At 53.2% G+C, this 27,131-nt stretch overlaps 3 protein-coding genes across 15 annotated transcripts in view; all 3 read left to right on the top strand.

Moving 5' to 3' along the window:
* Positions 1-17: 17 nt before the first annotated feature.
* TMEM82 (transmembrane protein 82) lies at positions 18-2,636 on the top strand. Of its 3 annotated transcripts, none has more exons than XM_075773444.1 (6): positions 18-287; positions 372-444; positions 716-890; positions 1,143-1,551; positions 1,904-2,091; positions 2,198-2,636. In XM_075773444.1, exons 1-6 carry the CDS (start codon positions 209-211, stop codon positions 2,264-2,266), a joined length of 993 nt encoding a protein of 330 aa, XP_075629559.1. In that variant the 5' UTR covers positions 18-208; the 3' UTR covers positions 2,267-2,636. The 3 variants fall into 3 exon arrangements, with proteins under 3 accessions (XP_075629559.1, XP_075629558.1, XP_075629557.1); XM_075773443.1 differs by having other exon boundaries at positions 82-287; positions 1,933-2,091; positions 2,198-2,369; XM_075773442.1 differs by having other exon boundaries at positions 82-287; positions 1,933-2,636.
* Positions 2,637-3,463: 827 nt separating this feature from the next.
* FBLIM1 (filamin binding LIM protein 1) lies at positions 3,464-8,183 on the top strand. 3 transcript variants are annotated; one of them, XM_075773451.1, is made up of 8 exons: positions 3,464-3,509; positions 5,639-5,847; positions 6,204-6,337; positions 6,432-6,543; positions 6,637-6,806; positions 6,917-7,095; positions 7,199-7,316; positions 7,629-8,183. In XM_075773451.1, the coding sequence occupies exons 2-8, from the start codon at positions 5,664-5,666 to the stop codon at positions 7,740-7,742; spliced, it is 1,011 nt and encodes a 336-aa protein (XP_075629566.1). In that variant the 5' UTR covers positions 3,464-3,509; positions 5,639-5,663; the 3' UTR covers positions 7,743-8,183. The 3 variants fall into 3 exon arrangements, with proteins under 3 accessions (XP_075629566.1, XP_075629565.1, XP_075629564.1); XM_075773450.1 differs by lacking the exon at positions 3,464-3,509 and adding an exon at positions 3,962-4,867 and having other exon boundaries at positions 6,480-6,543; XM_075773449.1 differs by lacking the exon at positions 3,464-3,509 and adding an exon at positions 3,965-4,867.
* Positions 8,184-12,926: 4,743 nt separating this feature from the next.
* The window catches only part of SPEN (spen family transcriptional repressor), a 77,425-nt gene continuing 63,220 nt past the window's right edge, over positions 12,927-27,131 (top strand). For 7 of the 9 annotated variants that reach the window (XM_075773355.1, XM_075773352.1, XM_075773351.1 and 4 more), the window contains exon 1: positions 22,617-23,035. In XM_075773355.1, the coding sequence (XP_075629470.1) occupies positions 22,953-23,035 (83 nt within the window). In that variant the 5' untranslated portion in view covers positions 22,617-22,952. Of the gene's footprint in view, positions 13,061-15,001; positions 15,590-22,616; positions 23,036-27,131 lie in introns of those variants that run through there. The other 2 variants (XM_075773358.1, XM_075773350.1) reach the window with 2 other exon arrangements.

The raw sequence follows: 27,131 nt of genomic DNA, 5'->3' as shown, positions 1-27,131 counted from the left end.
CCGCCATGTGCATCCCATCACTGCAGCCCTCTCGCCACCCTCATTTTCCCCTCCACGGGGCAGCTGGAGCTCAACTGCTCAGAACTGGGCTCCAGCTGCCCTCGCTTGCCCCGGCAATGATTTACTAGCCGGGGGGGCCGCTCCCAGCCTCCGCCCTGCGGACCTTGGAGCCGGGGCCTGGTTACACCGTGGCTCCTCTCTACCAAACATGTTTTCTCTGGGGTCCTGGCTGCCGGCATTGCCCGGGCTGGCGTGGGGCTGGGCGCTGCTGGATACGCTCCTGCAAGGTGAGAGCCCCCAAGGATGGCATGGGGACAGCTTGGGGACATCCTGGGGGATGTCGGTGACCCGCTGCTGCCTTTTCCCTGCAGGGTTGGTGGGTGCCTGCGCCGTCTCGGTGCTCTGCAGCCTCCTGAAGGTTTATCTCTACATCCAGTGCCTGAAGTAAGCACCAGCCCTTCTTCCACCCCAACACTGGGGGATTTGTTTTGGGGAGCCGCTTTTGGGATCTGCTTTTGGGATCCGCTATTGGGGAGGGTGGCTCTCAGCACCCATGGGTGCTGGTGGCGGCCTGAGCAGGGCAGGGGCTGCGCCCTCCTCTCCCCGCTGCAAAGCGCAGGGGGGAGTCTCCAAGGCCGTCACCCTGTTTTGGGGTGCTGGAGGAGGAAGGGGACATCGCGCCTGGCTCAGCGTCCGTCCTCCCCGTTGTCCCCAGCAACCCGGAGAGACAGGCGGAGAAGGAGGCGATCCGGGCGCAGTGGTGGGTGCTGGAGCCGCTGCACGTGGTGGTGCTGACGGGCGTGCTGGCGCTGGTGGGCTCCCGCGTGGCCGCGCTGGTGGTGCTGGAGTTCTCCCTGCGCGCCATCTCCACCGTCCTCTCCCTCGGCAAGGTGAGACGGGACGGGGGAAACTGAGGCACGGCGGGGTGGCGGCGTGGAGGGAGCCATGCAGTTGTGCAACTGTGCAGTGGAGCAGCCCTTGCAGATTTGCGAGGGGATTGCTTTGCAACCGTGCATCCCCTCGCAGATTTGCAACAACCATGGGGGATAGAAGGGCTGCGGCACGGAGAAGGCCATGCGTCGCTTTGCAGCCGTGCATCCCCTCGCCGCTTTGCGGCTGACGGCGCCGTCCCGCTCTCGCAGGGCGCCCACAGCAGCCAGCTCTACCTGCTGTGCCAGTACTCGCTGGGCTGCGGGGTGTCCTGCGGCCTCAGCTTCTTGCTGGAAGGGGCTCCCCACGGGACCTGCAACCTGCTGCTGGCGGCGGGGCTGGCGGGGCTGCTGGCCACCTACGCCCGGCGTCTGGCTCGTCACGTCTGCACCCTCTACGAGCTGCACAGCCGAGCACGTTACTGCGGCATCTGCATCCTCCTCCTCGCCTCCGGTCACGGCATCCCCCAGCTGCTCCGGAATGCTTTGGCCGTCACCTTCACCGTGGCCGATCTGGCCGCCGTGGCACTCATCAACCGGGATTTCCTCTCCACGGTGGAGGCCGTTCGCTTCTGGACGCCGCTCACCATCTGCTACACGCTGCTGGTCATCTACATGCAAGGTGAGAAGGGGACTGAACCCCCAGGGGGGTTTTGGAGGGGGGGTGCCCCAGTATGGGGCATCCTGGGGCTGTATGGGGGCACAGGGAGCATCCTGGGGGTATATGGGGGCACAAGGGGGCACTGGGGGTACATAGGGGGTATATGGAGCATCCTGGGGGTGTATGGGGACACAGGGGGACCCTGGGGGTACATAGGGGGTATATGGGGCACCCTGGGGGGACACAGGGCATCCTGGGGGTATATGCAAAGCCACCCTGTGACATCCCCAAAATTCATGGTGTCCCCGGTCATGGGGCTGGGGAGGGGATGGGACCCCCCTGCAGTGGCCGCCCCGACGCCGTGTCCTTGCAGAGGAGCCACGGCAGAGTTCCGGTGGGCAGCCGGTTTACCAGACGGTGCTGGTACGGATGGGCGGCCTCTTCATCCTCCTCCTCACCGTCGGCCGTTGGACCGACGTCCTCCATGTCCTCATCTCGCTGCTGGGAGAGCTCTGGTGTCTGCTCCGTGCCGGCATCATGCTGGAGGTGTGCCGGCGGCAGGTGAGATGGGGTCACCTCCCTGCCACAACGCCAGGATGAGGGGCTGGCGGCAGCCCCGAGGCCACGGTGAGGGGCCTTTCTGCTTCTCTTCTTCCATCTCCCGTAGGATTTCGCCCAGCAGTCTCGGCTGGATAGGCGGTTGGGATCGGGATTGGGATCGGAGGAGGCATCCTGATAAGCCATGGGGTGTAACCAGGCATCAGAAACTCAGGGTGGCTTCGCCCGGCTCCCTGAAATGCGGGCACCCCCCAAATCCTCCCCGTCGCAGATCCCCCAAGGGGACGAAGGAAAAAGGGCTCCCGGAAGGTGTTTGACCCCATCCCACGGGGTGGGGGAGGTTGGGGGGAGGTTCACACGACCCTTGGTTTTTGGGGGGACCCCAGAGGGCTCTGGCGGCGCTGGGGGTTTGCTCCTTCATCCCACTGGGGATGCGGGATGCTGACGGATGTCCCCGTCCTTGGCGGCTGCAGGGCCGTGCTGTCACGGTGCAGGGGTCTCCGGGGGCTTATAAATCTCAGAAAATAAAGGTTTTTTTCCCAGCAAAATCTGTGGGCAGAGCGAGCTGGAGAGGGGCTTGGGGATGGCCACGTGCAGCTTTTTGGAGGAGATGGGTGGTGTGGTTCCTCCCCAGGAAGGGAAACTGAGGCACAGAGGGGGTCGGGGTGGCCTCTCTGGCTGAGAGGTTGTCCCCGTGCCTCAGTTTCCCCACCTGGCTGCAGCCGGCCGTGTCGTGCCACGGGGCACCAGGCATTGCACAGTTGGGGTGCAGGATTTGGAGAGGGAGGAAGACCCCCCCCCGGCCTCAAGAGGGAGAGCAGGAGAGGGGCCGGGGCTATATGGGGCATCCTGGGGGTATATGGGGGCACAGGGGGCCAGCTGGGGCTCTATAGGGGTACATGGGACATCCTGGTGCTATATGGGGCACCCTGGGGCTGAGGGGGGGCACAGGGGGTGTCCTAGGGATGTATGGTGCATGGGCCATCCCAGAACACGCAGGGGCACCCCGGGGTGCGTGGGGCAGCCAGAGGGCACCCTGAGGTCCCATGGAGCACCCTGGGGTGGTGCATGGGGCGGTCGGGGGGGCCACAGTGCAGTGCACCCCAGGGTGCATGGGGCACCCTTAGGACACTTGGGGCATCCTGGGGGGGGGGGTGTGTGTGTGCATGGGGCACCCCGTGTCCTATATGTCACCTTAAGGACCTGTGGGGCACCCCAGGGTGCATGGGGCACCCTAAGGCCATGTGCCCCCCCCGCCCCTCTCTCCTCGGGGCCGGGGGGGAGGAGGAAGGGAGGAGGAGGAGGAGGAGGGAGGGAGGAAGGGGCGGTGATGCCGGGCGGCTCTGCCTCCCCGCTGCCCCCGCCGCGCCGGGCAGGGCGCGCCCGCGGAGCGCACGGAGGGACCCGCACCGGCTCCCCAGGTAGGGGACAGGGACACCCCCCCGAGGGGCGGGGGGGCTGCAGGGACCCCCCCCCCGGGCAGGCGACACCTCCTCGGGTAGGGGATGTCCCCCCCCAAAGGTAGGACCCCCCTACCCCAGGGAGGGGACGGCGCAGGTATGGGATTGGGGACACCCCCGGGGAGGGGACAGGGGACACCCCAGGCAATGGGATAAGGACCGCAGAGCTGTGCTGGGACGGGACACGGGGACCAAGAGCCACCCCCAGGTAGGGGATGGGAGACACCCCCCGGGGATGGGATTGGGGACACCCCCCGGGGAGGGGACAGGGGGCTCCCAGGCAGAGGGGGACACGGTGGGGTCACTGCCACTTAGGGCACAGGGCACCCCCAGGTAGGGGATAGGGGGCTGTGGGGCTAGCCGACAGGGGATTGTGGGGGGGCTGCAGGGCCACCCCCCAGTAAGGGACAAGGGGACTGCGAGGCCACTTGGGGAAGGGACGGGGGGGACAGCGAGGGCTGTGTCCCCCCACCCTGTCCCTTCTCCCTGGGCAGCCTCAAAGTGCTCTCCAAGAGGTCCCCAGGGCTGGGGACAGAGTTGGGGGACAGCTGTAGGAGGGCCATGCCCCATCCCAATTCTGGGGGGTCTGGGGGTGCCCCATAAGTGGCCCCATTTCCCTCGGTCCCACCTGGGTTCCCACCCCAGGAGATTTTGGGGCGAAGCTTGTGAGAAACCAGGGGGGCCCTTCCCAACGTGGCCTCGGCCATCCCAAAATGGGATGGAGCTACATGGGGGGTACACCCCATAAAAAAAAAGGGGGGAGCAAACCCCATTAATGCACCCCTCAAGCCTCAACCACCCCGACGGCCCCTGGCTTGGGGGGGAACCGGGGGTGCCACGATGGGGCCGCTGGGATCCCGTCAGCCCCGGCACAAAGAGGAATGTGACGAGCACATGGTTCCCATTAGCCCCGGAGATTTTTTTCTTCTTCTTTTTTTGGGTTGGCTTTTTATGATTATTACCTTTTTTCCCCCCTATTTTCTGCAGCTTGGCCGGGGAGGAGGAAAACCGGCAGCTCCCGCGGGCGAGGATTTGAACAGCCGGGCGAAGGCTGGCAGCGCCGGAGCCCGTTTTGGGGTTTCGCCGGCGGGGAGGGAGGGAAGGAGGGAGCGAAGCCGCTCAGGGTTTTTTCCTTTTTAATCCCTTCCCCTGCTTGAGTCAGAGGCTGAAGTCACCGGCGTGCCCGTCCCGAAGCTTTTCCCCCACCACGGGGGAACCGGCCACCCCCCCGAAAGGATGCACTGACACCCGCGAGCGGGATTTTGGGGGAGCGGAGCCACCTCGTGCCAGGGCATGAGACCGGGCAACTCATCGCACAGGTATTTTTCAGGCAACTGATTCATCTCGGGGATGAATCCTGCTTCACTGGTGCAGCGTCCCAGTTAAAAGCCTTGGGGTTCCCCCCCCCCCTCCAGGATAATTCCGGTTGGGAAGGGGAAGCTTCGCCCCGGCTGCTTTTCCCGTTGGGAAGCTGAATAAACAGCTCTTTTCCTTCCCGAGCAGGGTTTATCGGGGTCAGGCACATCCTGCCTGCACCGCCAGGCGACGCTTGGGGGCCGTTTCGGTGGCGGGAATGCGGCGATGCGCGATATCGTGCCTCAGTTTCCCCATCTGTAAAAATAAAAGGGGGGGATCCCCAAGCTGGGAGTGATTAATGGGGAAATGGGAGGGAATGGGGAGCCCCAAACACCCCAAAAAAGGGTTTGGCAAAAGCAGATCCTATTGCGACCCTGTTTTTAAAAGGAAAAGTGGGGTTTTCCTGCTGCCCACAGGGAGTTTAGTCCCAGGTGGGGGCTATAAGAGGAAATAAAAGGGGTTAAAATGCTTAGAAAAGGGCGGGATTTGGCCACAGAGGCATGAAAATGGGTGATTTCGGCTGCTGCTTCACCGAGACTCTTTACCCTGTGTCCTCCCAGGCACGAGACTATTTATTGCTGTGACGTGGGACGGGGACGCTCGTTCCTTCTCCCTTTCCGGGAGGGCGAGGAGGGAGGCGGGTTGAGGCCGAAGGCCGGCGAGGCTGCAGGAGCTGTTGGCGTGCCCGCAGCTTTCACTCCTTTTTATCTTATTTTCCTCAAAATCAAACCCAGGTCCGGCCCTTCCGCGGCTTCGGCGATGCTGCCGGGGAAAGTGGAGAAGAGGATCGCTTCATCCGTCTTCATCACCCTGGTGCCGCCGCAGAGGGAGGCGGCTGCCAAGGGGAAAACGCAAAGGGAGACGCGATCAGACAGTGCTGAGGTCCCGGGCACCCATCGCCCCCGGACCCCACCGCCGCAGCACCCCACGTTGCCCAATGGAGGTGAGGGGTGTCCGTGGGGGGCTGCGAGCGGTGCCGGGAGGATGATGATGGTGCCAAGGATACTGTGGAGATGCTTCGCTAGAAGATGCGTGTGCAGGCGGGGAGGGGATGTGGGTTTTTGCGGGGGTTATTCCCCAAATCCCTGCACCCATCCTGGGATGGATCCGGCTATGGGGAAGGGCTGTGTTTGCTCTCCATTGCCGGGCGCTTATCGGCGCTGTTTGTCCCGGCTGGTCGGGACAGCGTTTGCTTTTGGGGCAGGTCAGCGAATGCAAAGCTGTTGGGGTGTTATTGCGACAGGGTGTTATGGGATGTTATTGCCCCCCTAAACCCACCGTGTCTGGCTTTTGCTGCAGAAACCCACCCAGCGGCCCCCAAGCCTTCGTCCCCGCCGGTCCTCGTTCTCTCTGAAGCGCCCCAGCCCTTGTCCGCAGAGGCGCTGGGTCCGGCACTGCAGCAGCTGGACCTTGCAGCACCTGCCAGCTTCCAGGTGAGGACAATGGGGTGCAATCACCCCAGTGCCTCAGTTTCCCCACCTGCAAGGGCATAAATGTGACAGGCTTTTGCCTCCCCCCACTCACCAGGCCCCTTCTGCCTTCCCCGCTGAATTGAGGCTGCCCAAATTTTGCCAGGAGCAAGCAGGCCAGCCGCAGTGGCAGGATGCGAACGGGTACCTGGAGAGGGACAGCTCCAGAGGTAAGAGGGGGACCCAGCTGCGCAGCGCAGGCTCCTCTCCAGTTGGGGAAACCGAGGCACGCAACACCGAACCCCTCTCCCTTCCTCCTGCAGACATCTGTGCCTTCTGCCACAAAGCGCTGGGGCCCCGGGAGCCGACGGTGGAGGCGATGCGGAAGCAGTACCACGCCAACTGCTTCACCTGCCGGACGTGCCACCGGCTCCTGGCTGGCCAACGCTACTACCAAAAAGACGGACGCCCCACATGTGACACTTGCTACCAGGTACCTGTCCTCCCCCGAGGACAACGAGCACCCTCGGGAGGGTGGCAGGGGGTGCGGTCCCTTGGAGGGGGGAGCTGGCATCTCACAACGTGTTCTCCCCAAAACCCCAGGCCACGCTGGAGAAGTGCGCCAAGTGCCAGGGGCTGATTACAGAGCGCATCGTCCGTGCCCTGGGCAAGGGCTACCACCCCGGCTGCTTCTCCTGCACCGCCTGCGGCCGGGCCATCGGCACCGAGAGCTTCGCTGTGGACGAGCAGGATGAGGTGTACTGCGTGACCGACTTTTACAGGTGGGGGAGCGCGGAAAAGGGGGAGCATCCCCCACACTGGGAGGGCTTTGGCTTGTTCCCGTCATCCCACCGGTCTCACGCCGTTCCGATTTGCTCCCGTCAGGAAATACGCTGCGATCTGCAGTGCCTGTGAGCACCCCATCGTCCCTCGCGAGGACAAGGACACCTACAAGATTGAGTGCCTGGGACGCGATTTCCACGAGAGCTGCTACCGCTGCGAGGTATGGCCCTGATGGGGCTGGGGGCACACCCCAAAAGCCGAGGGGTTTGGCACCGAGCCTTTGCAAAGCACGGCCATGGGGCTCGCAGCACTCGGGGTTACTTTTTAGCCAGCAGTTTATCTTGCAAATCGATGGGGAGGAGGAAATATAAATAAATTGGGTGAAAAGGATGATGCGTTTGGCCAGGAGAGCTTCAGCTTTTCATGCTTTTGAGGTAGTTTTGTTGTTTTTTTCTGAGTGCTGGTGGGTTTTGCAGCAAAAATGGGATGCAACACCCTAAAACGTGGCCTCCCTTTCCCCTCTCGTCCCCAGAGCTGCAGGACACCCCTGTCACCGGAGCCAACGGAGAACGGGTGCTACCCCCTGGACGACCACCTCCTCTGCAAGTCCTGCCACATCCGATGGCGAAACGAGTCGTCCTGCTAAAAACCCGCAGCTCAACATCCATCTTCCAGCGCTGCACACCAAAAAGGGGCCGTGGCCAGTCCTGGGTGCCTGCTGCACCCCCAAATAGCTGCAGAACTGGGGTTTTCATCACCAAAATGTAGCTGGTACCCCCCGTCCTGCTGGGCTGGCCAGGCAGAGAAGCACAGATGTGGTGTCCCGGCATGGCCCTGAGCTCATAGCAAACATAAAAAGCCCTGGCAGAGCAGCGGTGGCAGAGGAGCTGAGGTTTTGTTCACTTATTTCTTTTTTTAAATTCCTTTTCCAAGGCCGGTTTGGTTTCCTTGGGTGGTTTTTTTTTTTTCTTTCTTCTCAAGCTTCCTTGGGGTTTCACTTAAACATTTCTCTGTGGTGACGCAGAGAGCAGGCACTGATTTAGTTACTCGTAGTTAAATAAACCCCCGAGTTTAAAAAAAAAAACAACCCTGTTTCTTTCATCCGCCCTGCATCCCAAACCCATAAAATGCATGTTTAAAAATAAGAAAGAAAAAAAAAAAAAGCGCCACTTTTTAGACTTCACAGGAGTGGCAAGAGCCAGGTTGCTCAGGGCAATAAGGCAGCTGATTTTTGGGGTGCAGCGATTTGGCAGATGCCGCTGTCGCCCTGGGGAGAGCGGAAGGTCGTTTTCCGGGGCCAGATTCAGGGTTTTGCGATGCGCCGTGGTGTTGATGGTGGTTAGTGGTGGGGTTTGGTTGTTGGTTTGTTGGGTTTTTTTCGTGGACAGCCCACACTGTCTGGTCTCCATCTCAAACAAATCCTGGAGCCGGCAGAGGGCAGCCGGAGCACAAATTCCTCCATCAGACAGAAAAATTGCAACTAAAAACCGTCTCTCCTGTATCAGACAGTGCTGGGATGCCGGAAAAGACTGACAGCCCCATTTTTTCACGTTATCCAAGATAATATTGCTCCATTGTCGGAAATTTTTTAATCTCCTCTCAGTCCAAGCCCCCCCAAAAAAATTCTGCCCCAAACCGGCAGAAATTAGACTATTTCTCTGCACGCCCAACATCTGTGCAACCGATGTCACCGGTGCTTAGTGGTTTTGTTTGCGAGGGCGTTGCAAACCAGCCGGAGAAAGAACGGGTTTTCTTTTTTAACTGAATGTGCTTAAAAAGCCACAAATTGAGAGCAGAAAATAGCAAAAGCATCTGAGACGATGTTTAATGCTTTCCTGATGAAAAAAGGGAGCTGCTAAAAAAAAAAACCCACAAACCAACCAAGCCAGCAGCCTAAGTCACGTTGTATAATGTCTTTCCAGCACGTGCTGTATTTATGAACGAAGGGGTTAATGTATAGTTAACGTACGCACTGGAGTCTGGCGGGCTGGTTGATTAATCAACACCAACCCCACAACTATTTCCTGCCGACTCTCCCCATCTCCAAAGCCTATTACTCAGCGTTCGTTAATGCGTGTCTACAGCCCATCAATCAGGTCAGAACTCACTATATGCTTTTTATAAGTAGAATGTTAATGTAAAGCCGTGGTCTTTTCCCTGTCACGTAGGTCTTTTCCCCCGTCACGTAGGTAAGTCGGTGACTTTGGGTCCGGTTGGGTGAGGATCCTGTGTCCCACGCTTGGGGAAGTCCCGTGCTCGAAGTCAGCTCTCACTTTCTGAAGTTTCTCACCCTGCGGGGAAAAACCAGGCATCAAAATGATGCTAGAAAAGTAAAACGACGTGGGCAGGCTTGGTGGCGGCCAAAGGGACGCCCCACAGAGCAAAAGGTTACTCGTTCTTTTGCAATAGGGGTATTTTTCCGAGCGAGGTTTTTCAGGGAGGATGGAAACGCCAATGCCAAGCGGCATTTTGGCTGTGTTATCGCACTGCATGCTGGGTTAAACCCTCTGCACAGCACCCTTGGGTACTCAGCAAGCTACGCTCCCCCTCCGCAGAGCTTGTGGTGGGAAGGGGTCGGGTATTTCCCCCCCAGAGCGAGCCAGGATGGGCTGTTAGTGCTGGGACTGCGTTGATTTTTGGCCAGAGGCAGGCAGGGAAAGGTTTTTATCAATACAAAGCCATGGAGAAGATGCTGGAGGATGAGAAGGGCAAGGTGCAGCTGGAGAGTCTGGCGGCGTGGTGAAGGGACGCAGAAGGGGTCAGATTTGGTATATTTTTCCAGGAGCGGACGATGACAAGGGACAGGGATGGATGGACAGGGAGGTAAGATGGTAAAAGACTGATTTAAGCCATTTTCTTCTTGAATAAGGGGAGAAACGTTATGAGCCGAGGTTTGGGGAGCGTGGCAATGCCTGAAAAGCACGGCCTTGCATTTTCCCCCTGGGAGGATCTCAAGGAATTTCTAGCGCCGTCCAAGCTGTGTGGAGGAGATTTCGCAGGGCTGAGGCTGCAGGAGCCACGTCCCATCCTGCCGCGGAGCAAATCCACGTTGGCTGCGATGGCTCAGCCCGTCCTTGGGCTCCTCGCCCTCACTGCAAGCACCCGGGTTTGCTAGCAAAAATAAACCAAATACAAATCACGCACGGAGCAACATGAAGCTCCTGCTTTGTTCTGTGAGCCCCCCAAATCCTTGCAGAGCCACCCCCCCAAGACCATCCAGGCGTAAAAACCCACTTGAGATCTTGCTCGTCTCCTTCCAGGGGCAGTGCAAACGGGCAAAGAGGATCGGACGCCTCCGGAATTGCATCGGCCGAGCCCTGCCCTTCCCTCGGCTGCTGCAATAAGCCTGGCTTTTCTTGCAATCCCTCTTGGCGAGGCCAAGGAGAGGGGGGAGGGACCTGGCTGTCCTCCAAGGAGAAGCAAATGCAAATATTTCTTCACTTCAGGCTGGGTGCGGCCCGGGGGTAAAATTTCCCTGGGCTTTCCCAGCAAAGGCATCTGATACCATACCCTGCTGTGAGCTCCCAGGAGTACAACGGTGTATCCCATTAAAAAAAAACAACAAAGAACAACCCACAACAAAACCCAAAGGTTCTTTTTCTTGCAACTCAAAGCTTTTAAATTAAAGGAGAAGCTGACAGGCAGTGCCCGTAGTATTTTTGAATCAGTGGTCAAAGTGTTGCTTTGTAACAAATAAGGCCTTTTGACAGGTTTTGTTTGCAAGCCGAAGATTTTTGGCACGGTGTGAGGAAAGCAAGCCCGTGAAGGGAAACAGGCTGGAAAGTGCCTTTCCCCAGCATCCCCTTGGTCAACCGTGAGATGAGCTGGAGTCCTCGCGTAGGAAACGCTGCAGGAGGGGAAACTGAGGCTGAAGAAGCCGCCAGGGCTTTGCTGGCTGGAAAAGGTGCTGGGAGGAGGGTTGGATGCTCAGCACTGACGATGTTTTGTTTTGGTTTGGTTTTTTTCCAAACAGGATGGAAAGAGCTGGAGGAAAACTGGGTTATTCTTTTGGTTGACCCAGGTTAATTACAACCATATCCCAGCCGGCTTGCTGTAGCATCATCCTTCCCTGCAGAGCATTCAGATCCGTTTTCTGCACTTTCCCATCTTTGATGCAACCTAAAAACCTAAAATGTCTTAAATAAAAAGTGTTCTCATCCTTCTGGCTAAGAGAAAGGCTGGGGGGGGGGGGAACCAGCAGAGATTACTCTGAGAGCAGCCCAAGTCCTGAATTTCTCCAGCTTCATTATGCAGCACAGGCAGGCTATATAAAAGAAATAATGCAACATTCTTCTTTTTCCCCCCACTTCCCCTGCAAAACTGAAACATCCACTGCCGCGATTTATTTTTAAAGCACGATAACATGAGGCAAAATCGATGCAGCCAGTTACGCAAGTGTGTTACCAGGCTGCAAGTGATACACTGGGTTATTAAAAAAAAAAAAAAAAAAAAAAGGCAAAAAATCCCCAACCCACCCTATTTCTGAAAATAGATGCATGGCACATGCCTGCAAATGGAGCTTTGACATTTTATATCCTGGCTTTCCTTCATTGTATCAGCAGTGATTACAGCATCCCGCAGCCTTATTTCCTGAAAATTAACAATTTTCACCCTGACCTGGCTTCAAACAGCTTACATCTATATTTGGCAGCAGTGTCCATTAGAGCCCATAGGTGAGGGATTTTATTAAAAAAAAAACACAACAAAAAAACCCCCTAAAACCCCCCAACTTCTCTCAGAGGTTATCCCGTTTGTCAAGGCGGCTTATTGACCTCGGTGATTTATCACTGGGAAAAAAGCTGAAGGGAGGTGAAAGAGGGGGGAAATAGCTCCTAAAAATAAATATATCCCTTAATTCTCCGTGCGGCTAAACTTCCCCTCACAGCCCAGTCGGAGGAATGTACTTTAATTTCCTTTCTCGAATTCCTTCGTCCGAGGTTGAATCTCGCTGAGGCGATCGGGGCGTTTTAAGGGCACCACGTTTTGCAAAGAAAAAGAGAAATAAGCGAGAGAAAGGAGGGTATTTGCCTGACAAAAAGGAGGAGGAGGAGGCTGGCCGTTACCCCTCACGCCGCCTCAGGCTCCACAGCGCCGCCTCGCCCGCGGTCCTGCAGGAGCCGCCTCCCGCCTCTCGCTTCACAAAATGGCCGCCCGACGGGACCACGGCCACCGGCGCTGAGGCGACAAAATGGCGCCGGGCGGGCAGCGGGGGGAAGGATGGACGATACGTGGCTGCGGGGCCGGGGCGGCGAGCGTGAGTTTCAGCCGTGCCAGGACCACGGTGGAGGGGCTTCTCTTGATGTGCGTATCCTCTCCAGGCAGGCAGCGAAAGCGCTGCGGGTGAAACCTGACCGCCCCCCCCCCCCTTCCTCCCCGCACGCCTTTCGCAAAAGGATGCGAAAATGCCCAGAAATGCGCGTTTCCACTCGGCCACGGGGGGGGCGGAGGCCTAGGTCTCCCCTCCGCCGCCTCAGAGGCCCCCCGGCGCCATCGCCCGTTCTTTCCCTTCACGGCGCAGCCCGCCGGCACCGACCCGTCTCAGGTTTTTTTTTCCTCATAGCGTGAAGATTTTTGGCCCAGAATCGCTCTTATCGTCACACGCACCCCAAGGTGGGTAGTTTTGTGCCTAATTCTTTCTCATCCACCGCTTTTCTCCTTCGCAGAGGTTGAAGCCACCGCCTCCCATTCTCCTCACGGCATGGAAAATACCCAAACGCGCTTTTAAAAAAAACCAACCAAACCATCACAAAACAAACGCAAAACACCCGAGGATTGATGTATCTTCAGAGCCAGAGTGGTGCAGGGAAGAAGCCGTCGTCGCTCGCCTTGCTCCCCACGACAACCTCCCTGCCATTCAGTTAATTAAAAGCGTATACTTAGTGTGATCAGACGTGGTAATACCGTAAAAAAACCTCCCAAAACCCCGTAACATCCAAATGCTCGTTGTTGGAGGCTGCAGCCAAGGTACCACATATGCTTTTTTTAAAAAAATACATTTTTTTAATGTTGCCTTTTTTTCTGTACCACAGTGGTGTTATAGGCTTCATTGTAACGTCCCTTCTTCGTTAAAACCCACATACCTAAAATAGTACTGTTTTTTCCTGGAATTACGGTTTTAGGCCCATACAGATAATCTTTTATTCCTACATGTATAGAAATATTTCTATATATTTACTACATATTTTTAAATATATATATATGTCTCCTTTTTCCAGGGACTGATTACAGAATATAAAATAAATCCCCACACCTAAAATACTATGACTTAATGATATATAATCACTGTAATTTTGGCCCATATATATGTTTGATTTTATATATTACCTTTGTTTTCCTCCATTGGCTTTCTACTACAATATATCCTAAAAGCAGGAGAAAAAAATGCCATTAAAAAAAAAAGAAAAAGCAACCCATCTCTTTTTTTACAGTCCATGGTGGAAGTTTGTGCCTGAATGTTTTATTTGTTCCACAGAGATGTAGATTTTCCTTGGGAGATTTGGGGAGGATTTTTTTTTAAATTCAAAGAGGAAAAAATACACCCAGAAGAACAACAAGAAAAGAGAACAAAAAAAGAAAAAAAAGTACATAAAAACAGACCCCAGTAACTGAAGCTGCAAATGCAATCAAATAGTCCGGTTCAGACAATTCATTGTAACGAAAAGAGAGGACAAATCAGTTGCACTGAAATGGCAGAGCTCTGCTGCAGATCCGGAGGAGGGATCAGCTCCTTTATCCCACCATCTAGCGCTCCAACCACCACCATTATTTTTTTTTCCAGTGCTTTTGTGTTGGGGCGTTTTATTTAAAGCCAAGCAGGCTGCAAAACCCCGCTGAGCCGGGACTGCCAAAGCTGCTCATGGGCTTAATTTATATATATATATTTTTCTCCCTGCTTGCACCCCATCCTTGTGCAATCCTCTCCTTTATTATGTGCTCTATTGCTTGCTCGCTCTCTTCCCCCCCCCCCCCCCCCCGCGGGTATAAAGGTTTCTCTCCTCTCCCCAGCTTGGCTGCTTATTCCAGAAGTTTCTACGGGGGAGGGAGCACCCACTGCGGAGCCTTTGCCGCAGCGCCGGGCAGGCGTGGTCCCTGCTGCCGGAGGAGGAGGAGGAGGATGGTGATGGTGATGCAGAGGATGCACCACCTCTCCCTGCCCTCCATCCCCAGCTGGCAGCCTCTCCCCCTTGCTAGATTTCCCCATCCTTGAAAAGGGTGCTGGGAGGCGTTTGCAAGGGTTGGTTTTTTGGTGGGTTTTTTTTTTCCCCTCCCTCTTTGCTAAATAAATTAAAAGCAGAGATGTCTCTTGATGGAGATGGATGAGGCTGGGCTTGCAGCAATGGGGTTGCTCACTCACGCGCGCTGCAGCAGCCTTGATCTGGCATAGCAAGGGTACCGATGGCAGAAGTGACCTTTCCCAGGCGGTGGGAAGGAGGCTTCCTCCCCTGCCCTGACATGCTCCCGCTTGGAATTCATTTTAAATAGCAGGGTTATGATTTTTTTAAATTTTCTTTCCCCCTTCCCCTTAACAGCTTGCTCTTTCAGTGATTTTTTTTTTTTTTTTGGTAGCCTGTGGGTTGAAGCTTCCTCATGATTTTTTTTTTTGTGTGTGTGTGTGTTTTGAATTGCATTTTAAAACTGCCCAGCTGGAGACAAGTCTTGATTAGAGCTGGAACAATAGCTTCATTTTATTAATAATGGGAAGGATTTACAATTCTACAGCACCTTCCTTGGAAAGCTTTCAAAATCATTTGCAAACACTCACAAATTTAAGATTTCACAGCCCTTGGCTGTGAGGTGGGTAAGTATTTTAACTGTGCCACCACCAAAAATCACGTTGGTGGCAAATCTCCATTTCTGAGTGCTTAAAAAAATGACAGATTTGGTGGGTTTTAGGGATGCAAAGCTGGGAGGGGGGGAGGTCGGTAAGTGGGGCTGCCTGAAAGCTGTAACCTAGATCTGTTCAGTGTTCTCTGTAGATGCAGAGTATTTCACTGCGTCCTGGGAACTGGGCTGTTATTTCTCCGCCTGCTCCATGCAGACGACCACGCAGCTTGCCAGAGCAAAGCTGTGGACTTGCCTGCTTGTCAGTGAACATCTGCTTGTAGATTACTTTTTGTTCCTTTTTTGTTTTTTTTTTTTTTTTTTTTTTAATTCATTACATTTTTCTAGTCCCCAAGTGACCTCCTTTAGTGCTGGCTCCGCTGTGGTTTGACCACAGCTTTGCATTAAAGCAGGCTACTAGCGCTAACATGTCTCCATGCGAGCCAGCGTGACCTTGCTTGGGGGACTGGGCCCACCGAGCTCGTGCAGACACTGCTTCGATTACAGAACCCTGCACGCCGCTTTTTTCCAGCGTGTCCCTTCCCTGTCCCAGGTAGTGCAGGGGATGTTGCAGTATTGTGGGTGAAAGATGTCTTATGCCTTATTTTTTTTCCTTCCCAGGGAAATACAGGATTGTTTGTGTAACCCCTCTCCACAGCAGATACCTTCTTTGTAAGTATTGTAAACACGCAGCAATCTAAAAGCTGTCTGGGCAGTTGGATCTGGCCTCACTGAAGAGCATAAAGCACAGTGCTCTGGTTGTGTAAATGTGTGTTGTACACGGGCCACAGAAACCCACAATGTTTCTGTGGTTACTCCTGTCTGGATAGCATGAGTAGGTCCCAGGGCTTTCCCTTCCCACCGCTTACTATTTCACAAAAGCAAAGGCTGGAAAAAGCTCTGCCTTGTGGCCTTTTTTAAAGAAAAAAAAAAAGAAAAAGAAAAACTGCTGTGGATTAGTCATCCTTATTTTTAAAGGAAGCTGTGTTTGCCCGTCCTATCTGTATAACGCATGTGCATGTGAGATATTAACTATTAGCTTTATTTGCTGAGGCTGGTAATGGGCTGTGTTCGCTGCTCTTTGGAGCAATGCCACCCAGGCTCTGTCAAGCTGCTGCTGGCAGGTGGAAAAACTGACGGTCCAGTTTTTCATACCCTTCCCTCCATTTTCCTTTCTCGGTGCTGATGTCTCTGCATCAGCAGGTGTGAGGCCGTAACAACTGTAAGCAAGGACACATGAGCTGTTTTCTGGGGTCACCCTCTTGGTTTATATTTCTTTTCTTGCCTGTGGTAGCTTTTACCCTAAACTCCACTGACTGTATCTTGTGAGAAGACCGAGTTTGACCCTTTTGGATGCTAAAAATGGTACCATTTTTAAACCTTTGTGCTTTTTTCCCCTTTCCTTGTGGTCATGCAGAAGAGCGAGCAGTTCAATTAAAACAATATAGCAAAGGACAGCTCCCTCCCCCTTTCCCCTTTCAAAAAAACCTTCCAGAGTTGTGTGCTCTTGAACTGCTGCATAGGCAGAAAACATACAATGCAGTTGTCAGCATTGTGCTGATGTGTGGCACATTAAAAAAAAAAAAAAAAATACACACAAAAGGGGTGGGGAGAACGGTTGCCTCCAGGGAATAAAACTGTGGGGCCCCTTTCCCTACAAGCAAACAGACCTACATGCGATAGGATATTACTCCTAATTTTACTCAGGCGAAGGGCTAACATCAGAGGGAGCGTTGCAATGGCCTAAATTGTGCTGGTGAAGATCAGGGTCCCCTTGAACTATATTTTTTTTTTTTTTCCTGTGAACTTGCTGCTGCGAGATGCTGCTGGTTTATTACTTGATCCTTCAAAGTTGTGCTCGTTTACCGGGACTAAGGAAAACGCTTCCTTATTGGGTGCAGTTTCTTTTGTTGTGTTGCAAAAGGTAATAAAAAGCACCTGGTGCTGGTCTCTCCTAGGTCACACATGACTTCAAGGCACAGAGTCCCGGCAATCACGAGTGCGCAAGGAGCATTAGGTATTGGCGCCTTCTCGTTAGCCTCTCTTAATGAGAATATTGGCATTGGTGTTACATGAATCCCTCTGGCTGACCAACGAAGAGGCCCTGCCCTGCTAAACTGGAGCAACACCGTATGAGAAATGCAGTAATTCCACTGCCAGTGAGGCTGTCTGCTTGCTGATTTGTAGCACAGCTTTGATTTTATGCTTTTCTGGCCAAAACTTTGTGGAAGGTAAGTAGGAGGTGTCTGGGCCAGATTTCATACTGTGCTCCCTGTGGTGGAGAGCTGGGGAAAGTTGGTGTGCGGTGTACGTGGAAAACTCAGTAGCTCCTAAGCCTGAAGCCTCATCTATACTTGAAATAAACCAGCGTGGACAGGGATATTAATTTTATGCTCTTGTTAGGGATCTTTGGGTTTGGAGGTATGCCTCATGCTCATCAGAGGCCTTTGCTGGCATGGAGGAACAGTGGACCAAGACGTGTTTGGGACGTTTCCACATTTTTCAGGTTGGCACACCCTGTGGGACTTGGAATTACTTTTCTTTGGCACTTAAGGACAAACGAGTGAGAATTACCTCGTGTGCGCTGAACTTTTACCACCCTCTGCTTTGGACTGAAGAGTTACTAGAACTACATCGACGAGGTTTCCAAGCTAAACAAAACCTGAATTTCCGGTGCCAAAAAGCGAGCGAGTGATAGAAACCTCCAGTCCTCCTCCATAAGGGGGGGAAACTGCAGTCTTTTAAGCTTTCCTATTATCCCGAAGAGTTAAAAAGTTGCATCATGAGATCTGCAGAGGTAAAGCAAAGGTCAGAACTCACCCAGAAACTGTTCTTCTGCGCCGTATTACTGGAGAGGTTTTTGCGCGTGGCAGGTCTCGATACACAAGTATTTTTCTTTCTCTGAAGTGAAAGAGCGATAACAGCCCAAACGCGCATTCAGTCTGCTCCGTTTAAATACCATCAAGTTGCTTCAGTATGAAAATGGCATTTGGCGAAACAAAAGCTCTGATGGACAGCTGGCTTGGTACTTATTTTGTGCTGGGTGTGCAGATCAATCCAATGGGGTGTGTGGGGAAGAGCATCCTTTAGGTTTGGACTGTGGGTTTTGGGTTAAACTTTTGTCCTGCAACATCTCTAGCGTCATTTCTGTGACTTTTTTTTTTTGTTTGTTTTGTTGTTTTGTATCCTGGGCATTGCACGCGAGGCCTTTATGTAGAGGTCATAGAGCAACTGAGTGTTAAAAACAGCAAAGTACAGGATACGGTGATTTATATCCTTTGCAGTTCTTGTGTTTGGGTATCAAACCATGTGGGGCTTGCTCTTTGTAGTTTTGTTTTCTTTGTTTTTTCCCCTAAAATGTAATATTTTGCAGCCCGGAAGACTAAAGTCCTCTCTGTCTAGCTGATGAAATGCCCCGTGTTTGGGAAAACCCCTTTTGAGGTGAGCAGGTACAGCTCTTCAGTACATGGTCACTCAGAAGTTGGGGGAAGCAGGACAGAAGCTGGCACTGTGATATTTCTAATTTTTCCCCAAAATAGGTATTAATTCTAATACATCGACTCTACAGTGACCAAGAGTGAGCTCTTTTGCCGTCCTGCGACAGCACATGGTGTTTAGGTTGCGTGGCTCGGCAATCGTGCTGAAGAAATGTCTGTTTTTGTGTAGCAAAGTATTTTGAAAACAGAAACGTTCTTTTAGATATATACAAATGGGTTCAGTGTCAGCCAAATTCCAGGAGCTCCCGAGCCGTGTTTACTGTGCTGCAGAAGGTAACCGGTGCTAACCCACCGGCTACAGTGGCGGTATTTTGTGGCAGTTCCCATCCCATGTACTGCGTGGATAATTACACCACCAAGTTTAGTGGGGAAAAGCGTTTGAAAAGAAATCACTAAATACTGGGTTTCAAAACCAGAAAGGAAGTCTTTTTTGGATGGAGTCATCTTGTCATGAAGGTTTGGAGCACTGACCTTTGGAGGGGAAAGAACCGAAATCAAATTAGTACAAATCCTATACTTTGTGTTGCTTAGGATCCAGAACCAGGCTTTGTGTTCAAAGCGTTATCAGCATGTAAGCCAGTATCCTCTGTCTTGGCAACAAATGAGCCCAAATATCAAACGGCACCAATTCCTTCTTGGAGGAAATTATCCATTGCATAAAACGTAATGGGTAAGCAATAAAATTAGGCCAGTAATTCAGGCTGGCTTAAAAATGAGATAAAAGCCTAGCTGGCAATTTGATATTCAGCAGCCATACTGTCATTCTAATAAATGCCATCAATGAGCAGGAAAAGCACGTAAATACATTTTCTAATGACAAGATGGTGGCTGGAGCTGGCCGGCTTGAACAAAGAAACGCTCCGAGTGTTTCTGGTGATGTGAGAGGGCGCTTGTCTGGGTAACACGATTTTTCTGTAAGAAGCAAAGCGAGCTGGGTGCTGGACACTGGTGGGGATAATCGTTGTGCGCCACTAATGCGACCGCTCTAATCCGTGTGAGTCCCTGGTCGATGTCCCTGGCCAATGTCCCCAGCTACGGGGGGAGGCGTAACGCCTCCCTTCCCCACCTCCAGCTGCGAGTGCAAAACACAGAGCTATTGCTAAGCCAGACCCAAGTATAGGAAGTTACGGTCTTAGCAAACACAGCTCTGGTTGCTGTCCTTGTTCGGTATCTAATTCTTTGCTTTTTCTAAATGTTTGGCAAGCAGTCCTGGCGACATGTGGCAGCAAGCTCCACTACTTGGGTAAGATGCTGCGTTAAAAATGTACAAACTTGCCTTTTCAAGCGTTGTCTGCTCATTTCTATTTATTGACGTTTCCTCCTCGAAGTGAGGCCGTCTCCAGCTGTTTGTGAGGACCCCAAGGATGTTTTCCGATTCTCCTGCCCTTTTCTTTTTTTTTTTTTTTCCTTCTCCAAACTGGAGAGCCGCTAACTTTATTAGCTCCTTATATGGCAGCACCATTTTCTCACGCCTTTAATGGTTCTCTTTTGATCTGTCCTGTTCTTGCTTTGCTTTTCTTGACGTGAACTTGGGTGTTCAAGCTGCGATGGGTTTATAACCCGCTCCCTCATTAATACATGACCTGGCATTTTAATCCTTTCCAAGCGCTGATAAGAAACGTCCAAATGTTTTAACTGTGGGGTTGGCCGAGATGCCCGGAGATAGCCGAATTCTCGGCTACACCCACCGCGCGGGCGTGAGTAATTTAAATCGCGCCTTGCCGTGCACCAGACCCTGCCCTTGCGTGTCCTGAAGGCTGCGGGCCATCGGGCAGTGGAGAGCAGCTGAAGTTCCCTCTTCCTTGGCCATTCGCCCCTCCAGGATGGGTGTAGCACACAGGGATGTGCCTCCGTGTTTCACCCTGGGTGCTCATTGGGTTCTCACCGGCGGCAGGGCAGCGGGCTGGTGGTGATGAGGAGGGTGTTGGTTGCTGCTATGTAGGACGGGTCCTTCATGGAGGCCCCTTTGGTGTGCTGAGAGGAAGGTTGTGCTCACTCTGGGCTCTAGCCAGGCTCCGTGTTCTTTAAAATCTTCGTGTCGGACCCAGTTACAGCAGCATCGCCGAAGCGTGGTCGCACGTTGCAACTGGGACCAGTTTCCTCCCACAGCATATTAAAAATACTGGGATGATCCAGTGTTTCGTTTTGTGTCACTGGGCTTTGTCCTCCTTTTCCAGCTGGTTTTTGTGTCAATGGAGCCCTTCCTGCGCTCATCTCAACCCTCTTTTCTGTCAGCAGAGTCCATGCCTGCCTTTGCGATGGCTCCCAGTCCATGGACGTCCCTCCCGGCCCAGCGGTGACCCAGCGTGGGGTTTCTTTGCAGGACCTGGGCGCCGGTGTGGTTTTCTCTTGTCCCTAGCAGGGAGGGAGCGGGAAGAACGGTTGGAAATCCTGTTGCGGCAAGCACGCTTGATTGGAGAGGGGAGAATTTGGCATCGAAAAACCATTTGATGTGTGGTTTGGGTTTCTTCCTCTCTGAAGTGGATGTGCGTAGAGCCCGTTAAAGGTATAAACACATAGCGACTGCTTTTGGGGTTTCTGAGCAGATAAAGCAGAAAGCTAAACCCATTTCCTTGGAAAAAAAACGTGCAGTGGAAAGTGCTGGTGGAGCGCGTTGGCAGCGCGTTTTCTCCTGCGCACGCGGCTCCATCGCACGTTGTAAAGAATAGATGGTTTGCCTGCAAAGAATTGTTTGGGTTTTTTTAATCAGTAGATCTCAGTTTGGCATCGTCACTGAGGGAAACTGAGGCACGGGGCTGTGAAGGGCTGGGCTCGCAGCCACCCGGCAGCAATACAGAGTCGGGGATAAGAGTCGGGTCTGCGCCAGTCGACATGCGTCAGAGGTCTGATTAAATCAGGAGATTTGCATGTTTGTTAAGCCATCTATCGCTTGATGACTTTGACCAGCTGCCGGGGTGGAATTGGGTGCCAAAGGCAGCAGAGTTGGGTGCCGCTCGCCCCAACAAATAAAAAATGGTTTTGATCGATAGAAAAGTGCTGTCAGGAGGCTTCGGCCGAGGAAAATACCGAAACATCAGTCTGCTCTATGTGGTGAGAGCAGCTAATGGGCTTAAAAAAATAAATAAGTAACTCGCCCCTGGGTGCATGTTCGGTTTTGTCCTGACCTCAAACTGCTCTGCCTCTCGCGGTGGTCACCGGTTGGGCATTTTCCTTTTCGGGCACAGAAATAGGTGTGTTTATCTGTGCGGAGGCACGTTTTGGTGGAAAACCAGACCCGCCGGATTGGAAAACATTTTAGCTCCGCATGGCAGAGCTGCCTTTGGAGCAGAGACGGGCCGGGGTGCAACTCCTAACTCCTTCATATTTGCAACGAGCATTTTCTTTGCCTCGTTTTAATTAACGAGCTCTGCAAAAAACCCGGTGGGGGCCGAAGTGGGATAACTCGGAGCCGAATCGCCCTGATGACGGGAGTCCCTTTCCTGATGTCGCCTCCCCGTTTCAGCGGTATTTTTGGGCAGCTGGGAGGTATTCGGTGACCTCCTCCTCCACTCGGGGTTGCCTGTAGCTCTGAACTTTGGAGCCAGGAGAGATGAACAGCACTATAGGCTCCCAAATGGGCCCTTATCCGGCTTCGCCTAAATTTATTTTTTACTGGCTTTTGATGATTGCAGCAAGCTGGGCTTTTTGCTTTTTGCAGTGCGCTCCCTTTGGGTTTTTGCAATACACCCCTTTATTTTTTCTTTTTTTTTTTTTCAATGCACCCCCTTTTTTTTTTTTGCAATGCACCTTTTTTTTGGTTTTTTTTGCAATGCACCCCCTTTGTTTTTTTGCAATGCACTCCTTTATTTTTGCCCAGCACCTCCTTTTATTTTTACATTGCAGTCGTCCGTGTCGTCGTCCCCCCCCCCCCCAAATTTAGCGCCTTGCGCCCGCGCGCCGTCGCGCAGGCGCAGTTCTCGCCGTTCCCCCGCACGGGAGCGGGGCGGTGCGCGCCCACTCTCCGCCTCCGCCGGCGGGGCCGCGGCGCGCGCCCCGGGGCGCAGTGCGCCTGCGCGGGGGCCCCCGTGTGGCGCTGCGAGAGGCGCGGGGAAGGGAAGGGGAGGGGGGGGGGGAAGAGCGAGCGGAGCCGCCAGAGGAGCGGGAGCGCGGAGGGGGGGAAGGAGGAGGCGGCGGCGGCGGCGGCGGCGGGGGGGGGGGGGAACCCCCCGCTGCCGCTGACGGAGGAGGAGGAGGAGGAGGAAGCGGGAGCGAGCGAGCGAGGGCCGCGGCGGGGGGAGACAGGGAGGAAGAAAACCCGCGGCGGAGGGGGAGCCCGCCGCCCGCCAGCCGGCCCGCCAGTCAGGGGGCCCCCCCGGAGGGGATGGTGTCGTCCGCCGCCGCCGCCGCGGGGGGAGGCAGCCGGCGGCGCTGAGGGCGGCAGGGCCCCGCGGCGGAAGAGGCGGAGGGCGGCGAGGAGGAGGCGGAGGAGGAGGAGGCGGCGGCGGGCGGCGAGCGGCGGCCGGCAGCGCTGCGCGGGGGGAGGCGGCAGCGGCCGGGAGCCGGGGCAGGGGCGGCGGGTTCGCCCCGCGCCGCACAGCATGGTCCGGGAAACCAGGCACCTCTGGGTGGGCAACTTGCCGGAGAACGTGCGTGAGGAGAAGATCATCGAGCACTTCAAGCGGTGAGTGGGGAGAGGGACGGGACGGGGCGGGGGGGTATCTCCGCCGGTCCTTCCCGCGCCTTCGGGTCCGGCTACCCACCCTTCCCCCGGGGAGGCCCTTTCCGCGGCTCTTCCCCCCCCCCCCCTTCTTCTCTGTGTTTGAGGAAAATAAGGAGGAAAAAATAAAAACACAACCGTTAAAAAAAAAATATTAAAAAGGAGGGGAGGAATGCGGGGGGACGGTGGCTCCCGCGGCCTGTGGAGAGGAGGAAAACAAAATCGCTGTAAATAACCCCGCGCCATGGCGAGGATCGGCCGCAGAGCTGGCGGCGTGGACGGACCTGGGGGAGGCCGGCCGGAGCGGAGGAGAACAACAGGATAAGAATAAGAATAACGACTAGAAACGAAACGGAAGAAAACGACGGAGGAGCAGCGTGTCGAAGCTTGGTTTTTCTGCACGGAGTGGATTTCATGCCGAGGGGGGAGCTGTCTCGGAGGCAGTCTTAAGCCTGGCCATCTTGCTTCTCCATGACTTTTTTTTTTTTTTCTGGTAATTATTCAGCGTTTGGATATTTCTTTTTATTTTTTTAATCCCCTTTTTTTTCACTGTGTTTTCCTCCGTCTGGAACCACGCCGGCCCTGAGGATGCGGCCGTGCCCGCGCCGCTCGGTGCAGCGCACGGTGGGAACCGAACCGCCTGCAGCTGCGAAAACGTGACTCTTAGAAGAGAAATAATCACACAAATCCACGAAGAAAACGCCGGATCCCTCCACGCGGGAACCGCTCTGGACTCCTTATTATATTGTGATTTTGGCTTTTTTCTTTTTTTTTTTTTTTTTTTTTCAGAGATTAATTCTGCTCATAAGGAAGGTAGTAGCTGTTTGCATGGTTGTATTTTTTTTTTTTCCCTCCTCCCTTCGTCTTTTCGTGCTGGGAGGAGGAGGAGGAGGCGGCTTCTTCCCCGCTGCTTCAACAACACCTTTTTCCTCGGGAAATGCTCTCGCACAAAGTTGATACCCTGCACCCCACGCTGGAAGCTTTTTTTTTTTTTTTTTTTTTTTTTTTTTTTTTTAGGCGAAAAAGAAGGTAACGAGCACAGGGTGGTTGCTCAGCCAGGTTGTTTTAAACCCTCCCCCCCCGCAAAAAAAAAAAAAAAGGATTTCGAAGCTTCCTTTAATCTTCTTGCGTTAGAAAAATGACAGAGCGTCCTTAATAATGAGTCACTATGGGAAAAATAGATGCGGTGACACCGAGGGGGGGGGAGGAAGGTCCCCGCCGCCTCTGCCCCGGCTCCTGCTCGCCTGCCGCTGCGGAGGGGGCCGGGGGGTGGCTCGCAGCCCCCCGCCCCGGCGGCAGAACGGCCCCGCCGAGCGCGGGTGGTACCAACCGGTCTCTAAAATGGCGGCGGGGCCCCGATTGGGGCGGGGGGTCACCCCGGGGGTGCGGGGAGGAACCCCCCCCCGGGGGGGTGTGTGTGTGTCCTCCATCCTCCCGGCCTGAGCTGCTGCAGCAGCAACAACAAAACCCCATCTCAGTATCGTCAGCGCTCAGAAATTGCCTTATTTTAATTGAACTTTACCTTTTATTTTCTCCCCTTGAGCCCAGAATCGCTGTTTGGTCCGTGCCGGCGCGCGGGATTGTGGTTCTGCATTCAAAGGTGGTTTGTCTTGTCCGTCAGTCCAGGTTACGTGACCCAGCGTTGTACAAAGGCAGGGATTTTGGGGAAAGAAAACCCGCTCCAGGCTTGTTTGTTTAATTCCAGGCATAGCTAGCTGAAGGAATGGGCACTCAAAAGTGGAAATTTGACATTCCTGGGTCTTATTTTGTCCAGTCCTCCTCCTTTTTGTAAGATGTATTAAAGCAGGAAAAAAGTTGCTATGGTACTGTTGCTTAGAGATGGATGGGAAAAAATGGCAGGCGCTGAATTGTTAATTAACCTTCTTTTGGTTGTTTTTACCTTCGTGAGTTTCAGTCGGAGGTTTGGGGAGGAGATTTGCAGCCAGGCAACCCCCCTCCTCATTTCTATGATTTCTCGCTGTTTTTCAAAACTGATTTTTAACTGGAATTTGTGTGTTTGGGTGAGGCTGATCTCACGCAAGTAAACACAGTTAAAATACGCTTCAAAACATTTGGCTGTGGGTGCAGGTCTCCATAGCCCTTTCGGAGATGTAAAAACCTAAATATTTGTGGCTGTAAAAGGGATAAAGGGATACATGTCGAGCCGGGTTTCGGGGCTCAGTGTATAGGTGCTGTAGGTGGACAATGGAGCACGGCTTCCTTTGTATGGTGGTACTCGCCTGGGGGAAGGGACACGTTACACAAGGATTGCACGGGGTGGGGGGTATATCCATAGGGAAGGCAGCTGCCTGAGTGTGGAGGTGGGATGTGGAAGGCTGGAGATGGGAAAGGACAATTTAGTTGGGAGAGAAAGTCGTTTGTGTTTTTGTTGGGGGTTTTTTTTTTTTTCCTTCAGATGGAGCTGGGCTTGGCGAAACCCGGTTCCCACCCATCCCCCAGCCTGAGAATAGGGTGAAGAGCGTGCGGAGAGGCTGAGCCACGGCAGCGGGAGGAGGAATTTGGGGAAATAGGGCTTTAAAATCTCGGCTCCCAGGGCTGGGGAATAGTGTTACCCCTAAAGCCTCAGTGCAACCCACGGGAGTGTTTGTTTTTCCACTTTGCTTAGGAAATACTGTCATTTCCATATTAAAGCCCATAGGCAAGCGGTCTTGCTGTTGCACAGTCTCTGCTAGGGGCAAGTTTGAGAAACACATCCATTTTGTTTCTAAAGAAGCAAAAATTCAAGGAAGACTCCTAAAACTTAAACCCCAGCAGCCGTACTCAATGTGGGGGGGTTTCCTGCTTCCCCCCCTTCCCCTTCAATGAGCCACTTACTGTGGGAACCTTGCTTGGGTTTGCAGTCTCGCAAATAATTCTTTTAAGGGAAGAATTAAGAGGAAAAAGGCGTTTTGCAGAAATTGTATATTTATTTTCAAAACCCTCTTGATGTGTTTTGTTTAGTGTGAATCAAAATAATGCTTTCTGCTTGTGAATTCTCCTCTCAAATGAGAGAATATTGAAGCTGGTCTCAAGAAGCACTGGCTTAAGTGAGCGGTGTGATATTTTTTTTTTTTCCCTCTCCTTAAAAGCCCTTTTTTTTAATCTGTTCTCTTGATATTAAAGGAGATGGCGAAAGAATGATTTTCTGTGTGTTTCAACAAGTTGAAGTTGTTACGGGCTTTCTGTTTTGTACCCAGATACTCCCTTTTTAAAATCTTCTAATGTTCTGTATTTTCTTTCAACTGAGTTCTTAAGGCATTCCCGAATACGAAAACAACTGGTGCCAGGTTTGGAGGTCCGCTGTTAGGATGGAATAAGCAGCGAATCTGGGTTAGGATATGGGAGAGGAGAGCTCAGCGCTCACGGAAGCGGTGGTAGCCATCAGTTGGGTTCACCTAATTAATGCTGTCTTGACTAGCAGGAAGAAAAGTCATTCACCATCATTGAAACAGATGCTTGGCAGCTTGCAGAACAAGGCGACTAAATATAGTAACAGTTGTCCCCAACACAAGTGCTGGCCTTCCATGTTTTTTTTTTTTGTTTTTTTTTTATCCTGGGTTTTCTTCCAGTTACCTGAAAGAACAGGGCTTTGTCCCTTTATTGGTGCTTTAAAGGGCAAGAGGAGTAAAAGCCTCTTAATTATGAACCATGTGACTTTGGTATGCCATCTCCTATTCTGGGGGGGAATTAAGATATTCAGAGAGGCAACCAAGTCCAGGAGAAAGCCCTGGGTTTCAGGAAACAAATGCGCTCCTTTAAAATCGTCAGAAATAAGTTGCAGATGAGAGCAGTCTTGGAGAAGAGAAATAACTGTTTGGGTTTCTTTTGGGAAAATGTGCTTTTCTGGCTTCACCTTGGTTCCGATTTCTGGTTTGAGGAGATGCGTAGGATACCTTCTGGAGAGGTGGTTTGAATTTTAAACACAACTGCTCTGAGGAGTTGCTCTGCAAAAAAAACCCAAAAAACCCAACAACAATCTGGCATAAGGGTGAGTGTGTGTTTGTTTGCAATAACTTCTAGAAAACATTTGGTCAGTTTACAAGAAATTGTTTTGTCTTGA

Source organism: Balearica regulorum, chromosome 21, assembly GCF_011004875.1.
Source record: "Balearica regulorum gibbericeps isolate bBalReg1 chromosome 21, bBalReg1.pri, whole genome shotgun sequence".
Lineage (NCBI taxonomy): Eukaryota > Metazoa > Chordata > Aves > Gruiformes > Gruidae > Balearica > Balearica regulorum.
This window is presented reverse-complemented; position numbering and strand designations above follow the sequence as displayed.

What these genes read in the sequence shown, in the direction of transcription:
- TMEM82 (XM_075773442.1), top strand. Translation starts at nt 209, where the DNA reads ATGTTTTCTCTGGGGTCCTGGCTGCCGGCATTGCCCGGGCTGGCGTGG. An exon ending in GCTGGATACGCTCCTGCAAG is followed by an intron (nt 288 to 371) that starts GTGAGAGCCCCC and finishes TTTTCCCTGCAG; the next exon opens with GGTTGGTGGGTGCCTGCGCC. An exon ending in CCGTCCTCTCCCTCGGCAAG is followed by an intron (nt 891 to 1,142) that starts GTGAGACGGGAC and finishes CCGCTCTCGCAG; the next exon opens with GGCGCCCACAGCAGCCAGCT.
- FBLIM1 (XM_075773449.1), top strand. Translation starts at nt 4,842, where the DNA reads ATGAGACCGGGCAACTCATCGCACAG. An exon ending in CAGCACCTGCCAGCTTCCAG is followed by an intron (nt 6,338 to 6,431) that starts GTGAGGACAATG and finishes CCCACTCACCAG; the next exon opens with GCCCCTTCTGCCTTCCCCGC. An exon ending in AGAGCTGCTACCGCTGCGAG is followed by an intron (nt 7,317 to 7,628) that starts GTATGGCCCTGA and finishes TCTCGTCCCCAG; the next exon opens with AGCTGCAGGACACCCCTGTC.